Here is a 6119-nt window from a genome sequence, read left to right as displayed (position 1 = left end):
TGTAATTTATCAGTCATTTGGCTTAGTGTCAGCTCAGTGACATGCTATGTCTTTCAAGGTGTCCAAGTCAAATCACCAACTGCACGCAACCTCCCAGGGCTTTACAGGCTGGCTTTCTACCAGCACTAAACTTGGCAAGCTACTTGGTATGTCTGAGGCCAAGGTCAACAGACTGTTTTATATTTTATAGTGTTTCCTAATGTGTTGCAATCTGTAACTCTACAAATTATGATTTGCCCAGTAATCACAATTCCGGAGAGTTTAGTGGTTCTAACCCAATGACCAATCACTTATGGGAAAGCAAGGAAGAAAACAGATCCAACTGCAAAGACTGTGACCTACTTCTATACTTTATCTCAGGCTTTAATTTTTTTTTTGTTTGATGCTCTGGTTATATCTGTTGCAAGCTTCCGATACTTCAAGAGTTTGAACCAACATCATAATGTACGCTCTAAAGTATCGAAGCCACCCAGCTTTCAAATTCATCCGCGTACCTCCAGCAAAGCATGTAGGCATACGGCTTGCTTTAAACATGCCGGAACAGGGATGCAATTTCAAGTTAGGCGCCTGCCGAAGTGCTCTGTCAAGTCAGGGGCTACCAGGGCGTGAGCGCGCATGACTGAGCTGCAAGGTGAGCCTGAGCCGGGAGCGAGACGCCTAGGAAGGAGACCCGAAAACAGCCCTGCTGTGCAAAGCTGAGCTCCGGGGGGCGGGGGGGGGGGGGGGAAGGGTTTCAAGGTCAGGAAAAACTGATGCTTTCCAAGGTGCTTCACCCCAGGACAGGAGCACTGGATTACTCACAGGAGGAAGAAAAACCTAATGGGAGAGCAGTAGAGCAACAGAGTGAGGGGAGGTGTGACAGCCGGGTACCGGCTGGCGGCTGAGAGAGGAGGAGACTGGGGAGGTCTCCAACTTGAACTGCAGCCCTAACGACCATGAAATGGACTCTGCAGGGTTAATTCCTGTCTGCAAGGAGAAAACTGCTTGCTCTTGAGGCAGATCCTCAAGACAAGATTGATTCTTACTGGATTCAAAAAGAGCCTTCCCAGTGTCTCCAGTGGCAGAAAGGTCCTAAATGGAGACAGGCACAGATGAAGGGACAGAGCCATCCTGCTGAGGTATAGCGACATTGCTGGCAAACAGCTCATACAGCTACAGTTTGGGGAAGCAAGTCCTCTGAGAAACAGAAAACTGGCACATTGATGCACCGGGGAGAAATCCCATTCTCCTTGCTAAAATTATAAGAAACGAATGCAGTTCCCAGAACTGCAGCTTGGAAGAGGGGCGTGTACCTGTGTGTCTCTTGGATGGTCATGAGAGCTGTCTGGATCACACCAGGAAAGCAAAGAGCCTGACAGCAACATTTATATGCCCATGAAATCCTTGTGAAAGTGTCTTGCAACAGCACAGTGCCAAGCACCACAGAGCGAGACATCTGAAAAGGGAATTCCCGGAAAGGTGAGTATGAGGACTGTTAAACACACCCGAACGCTCAACTTCGATAAAGAAGTGCACGCAGATTCCTGCATAAATACAGAGCCACACTAAATCCAGTGTGGCTCCTGTGACACCTTCTGAGATGAGGACAAACACATTCTTCATTACTAATCACTGTTATTGCTGTTGTTAATATTATCATGGGTTCTTGTGGGCCTGGACGATCGAAGTTCTGCTGTGATACTGTGAATCTGATTTTAAACTAATTAAAAAAACAACAACACCACAAATCCTTTCCTTTTTCTTGGCTATCCTATCCTGTCGGCAACCACACTATAGCACTGACATTCTGCCTGGCTCCGGCTACCTCCATCTTCAGTCGTTTTAATCCTTTCTAAAAATTTTCTTGTTCCCTTCCAGTTTCTGACCCATTAACTCACTTCCGCTACAAGACTTAGCATCAAGGAAGCACTAGACAGAAATACCATTCTCCTTGTTAAAATTAATATACATAGGGGAAGAATGCAATTCCCAGAACTACAGCTCGGAAACCCAAGCTACCATTGTATTTTTTCCATTGTATGTTTTCTCGCAGCCACAGATTTTGCTGTTTCTAGTCCTGAGCTTTTTTTTTTTTTCTCTCCTGGTTTATCGAAAGCGAGATCACTGTTTCAATGAAGGTACCAAAGGCATTAAAAAGTCACAGAAATATTTTTAGAAAGACTTGAATGCCAGCCAAGGAGTTTGATGCTGAATTACTTCTAAGCAAACAGTCTTCTCCAGTAAAGTACAGCCTGCTAAAAGGCAGAAAGTCTCTATCCTGAGAGCCAGTCCAAGTGGCCCATGTACCAATTCAGTCCCACCAGTGCCTCATTTTGAAGGCTGGTAATGCACAGCTCTTGTGCTCACCCTCTGTACTAGGATGAACTTTACCCAGGGGAGAACAAAGGCAGGTGAAGACAACCCACAACTCCGCAACATACAGCTTTACCGGCCTCTCTCATTTTAATGGCGCTGCTTAGCCAAATGCATTGCTAACTGCTCTTTCACAGCAAAACCTAATCAAGCATTACCTGGGCTTAGAGTTTTGCTGTTGTTGTTTTTGCATAGCATTGGGAAAAGTTTACACACAGCTTGATGGGAGCTGGAAAGGGGATGGTGCTCTAAGGTGTGCAATTTTACTGATACATTCAGAGATACATAACCAAGAGTCTGAATTATAGGGTCTACATAAATACAGGTATTAAGACAACAGCAGCACAGACTAGCAGGGTTTGGCCTGACAGCCAGAAGAGGACACTCGAAAGAGCACAGCTCGACCTCCCCACGTTCTGGTAACGCTAGCTGACTGTAAATACACCAAAAGATGTCAACCTTCTAACACATTCGCTGCTGAATGGCTCTCTCTTCCCCAACCTCATCAGAACACAGGTCATATTTAAATGAGCATACAGGAGCAGGCTGTTTTCTGCACAAAAGTGCTAGTACAAATGCAGCTAACAAGTTGTCTCTCTCTCATGAAAAGGCCTTTTGGAGCATAAAGTCCCAGATGCTTGTGAGAGCTATGCAGCCCTGGTGGGCAGGAGAGCAGACAACTGTCATCCAGGCAGCCACTGAGTCGAGGTAAAACAGCGTGCAAGACTGTAAGATTCCTGAACGGGGTCTAACAGGCAGAAATCAGTGAATTTCTATGTACTTCTAAGAGCCTTTGGTTAACCCTAATGAAAAACTGCTCCATTTTCCAAGCCAACAGTGCCAACATATTTCGGAGTATTGAAGGTGAGCAAGAGAGAAAAATAGCAACATCCTGAGGCACAGCACGCTGGCTCTAAGGGTATGCAGTCTGTCCTTGACGCATGGGGATTAGGGCGAGCTCCGTCTTTAGGATCAGCCTGATTATGAGGGATTCATTAGCGATCAATGAGCCGGACCCCCATCCTTTCCTCCTCTTGTTTTCAGAACGCCTATTTATGTTAACAGCAATTTGACATTCGCATGTAGGGAGAATAAGGAGGAATGATATGGGAGAGTGGTCAGGAAGGTGCTCAGTCCTGTGCAATCAGACATGCCCATGATGAGGGTCAGGATCTAATGGGGAGCCCCTGCAGCTGAGCATCCACCGCTTCAGACACCAGTTGAATCTCAGAGGAGCATGGATCTCCTTGAGGCTCCTTTCAAAACCCTGTCCTGGATTTCTCCTTTAAACCCATGGTACTTTCTCCTATTTACATGTCACTGTAATTCACGCTGGTGAAATGATACTTTAAAAGTGATCCTACTTCTTAAGCACTGAAATGAATGGTCACCACATTTACAGCTACTGAGTAAAATTACAACAGCAATAAAAGGTTAGACAATGACATTTAATGTTACTCCATTAATAGATTTTATCACTTTTTATCCTACCACAACAATGTGTATTTTCATATACATTATATTTAATAAAATGGATTGATATGGAATTAGGAAAGCATGGGTTTAGTACTATTTACATATTTTAATCGAAACAATTTTCTTAACAACATTGAAAAATAGAAACTTAAAGTTCTCCTCTTAATTGTGTTTTCAGCCAGTTAGTGGTAAACAAATGCATGCCTTGGAAGTTAAACTCCTTCTAAAATGTGTCAGTTGAAAGTTTCTAACTAAAGTGTGTATCTCTGTTTTGTTCAAAAAATACATAAGTATGTCTGTCATTTCTGATACAAAATTCTACACTATCTATCTTCAATAAATAAATAATAAAGCGATTCTGAAAAGTATGAAATGTAAACTTTGTTGTCCCTCCAACATACATTTTTTTCCAATTGCTTGAAACATTATAGTGGTCTTGTAGGAAATTATAATACAGACACTTCCCAGCACAGCTTACACTTATCACCATACCGTATCTAGCTATCCGTTATGAAGATATCCTAATTTCCTAATGGAAATCCATAAGACTTGTAGTGCTAGAGAACACCGCCTATACAGGAAAGGTGGCAACCAGTACTGAAAGGACATGCAAGGAACATCAAACCCTAACAACAGGCTCCACAAGAACATTCACATGCTAATGAAACAGGTTGATACCTCCCATTCGGAAAGAAAGAGCATATGAAAATACCAGTGTATGCATGATAGGTAATGAGCAAAATGAATCCAAGCAGAACAAAGATGAATTTTACTCTTAGGGGCCTACTCTCTCTTAGGTCCAGACTCAGGAAAGCACTTACATGTGCTTAAGGGAAACCAAGACATAAGTGCACACTTAAAGCTGGCTGCTTTGCCAAGCAGGGAAAGTTTGCTGGAAGTGGGGCCTACATGTGTTTGTGTGTGTGTCTGTGTAGGTGCGTGCGCACGCGCGTGCGTACACACCCCTAGAGCTAAACGCATACATAAACCCCAGCATTCCTCCAGATGACAAGGCTTTTACTGTGGGGCTATCCATTCTGCGCAGTCACAACAATTCTGTTTCTGCTCACATCTGATACCACGGCCACTAAACTTGTGATCAGCCTGGCTTGTGACAAACAACACCTCTGTGAGCTACAGTATGCTACTGCCCTGAATTCAATAACATGATGTCAAATAATACATTTAGGCACGGTACAATTTAATAACTGGTCACCCCTGATTGCTCTGCAAACTAGATTCACTGGGGTAGAAATTAGCTTCCTGAGCTAAAGCCCTGATTTTTTATTTCCCCACTGCAGGTGACAGATCATTCATCTGCGCTCACACAATTAAGCAGCAGTAGTAAAGTAGTATTGAAGTGGCACAGCACAACATTCAGCAGGGCTCTATATTCACCTTCACTTACTGTTCAAGCATTTACAATCCTATAGAAAATAGCAACTTCCAAAGGTACCGAGTGGGGGGACTCTTCTAGAGTGCAATTCATCTCTGTGCAGAAGGCCTGTACATCATTTATTTTCAGGGGCAAAGTGAGTCATGAAGAGGTATGTTAATAGAATCTTCTCTGTTTATAGATATAGATTATTATTTCTTTTCTAAGCCTTTTCAGTACCACCATCAAGGTCTTCAGGTCAATCAAAGATCTTCTTACCGCATAACTGCTCATTCAACTCACATAACATTTACATACCACTTTGCTGAGCAACAGGCACAACATTCCTAAGGGGTAAAATCTGCAGAAAGTATCCAAGCAAACACACCAACATCGCCCTCTTCGTGTAAATTAAAGAGTAGGGTAACTGGAGCAAGCATAGCAACCTATGTGGTCTATCAGCCTTTCAGACTGGATCACAACAAACAACTAGGTTATTTCATAAACCCAGGAAACTAACGTCAAGTTCCACATAGAGAATTTGAGGGAGGTTTCCTCACAAAATTGGGATTCATTTTCCAGGGAGAATTATCAAGGCACAAAGATGCTCCTGTTTGCTTTGATAACCCTCTTATATAGGAAGGGCAAGCAGTAGTTTCATACCAAACAAATAAGGATTTCGCGACAGCTTCTGCAGACACCTATTGCAGTGGACTCAGACTGAAATAAAACATCCGTCCCTTTCCCTCTAAGGCTCATCAAACAATTGCAGGTCTAGTCGGACGACTATCTCTCCTGTTGGGACTTCATGCAGAAGGAGACACTTTGTAACTGGTCCCTTTGAACCCTGATCCTTCTTAATGTCTGCCACACGGATCTCTGTTCTGCCCAAAAAGTCTGAAATGCAAAAAGACAG

At 43.3% G+C, this 6119-nt stretch overlaps 1 protein-coding gene across 1 annotated transcript in view; it reads right to left on the bottom strand.

The window, feature by feature from the left end:
• Nucleotides 1-3781: 3781 nt before the first annotated feature.
• The window catches only part of ITSN1 (intersectin 1), a 140669-nt gene continuing 138331 nt past the window's right edge, over nt 3782-6119 (bottom strand). The window contains exon 41 of the mRNA XM_068913096.1: nt 3782-6100. Within this exon, the coding sequence (XP_068769197.1) occupies nt 5952-6100 (149 nt within the window). The 3' untranslated portion in view covers nt 3782-5951. The remainder of the gene's footprint in view (nt 6101-6119) is intronic.

The sequence above is a fragment of the Struthio camelus genome, chromosome 1 (assembly GCF_040807025.1).
Source record: "Struthio camelus isolate bStrCam1 chromosome 1, bStrCam1.hap1, whole genome shotgun sequence".
In the NCBI taxonomy this organism is placed as follows: domain Eukaryota; kingdom Metazoa; phylum Chordata; class Aves; order Struthioniformes; family Struthionidae; genus Struthio; species Struthio camelus.
Note: the sequence above shows the minus strand (reverse complement) of the source record. Positions and strands in the feature narration are given on the sequence as shown.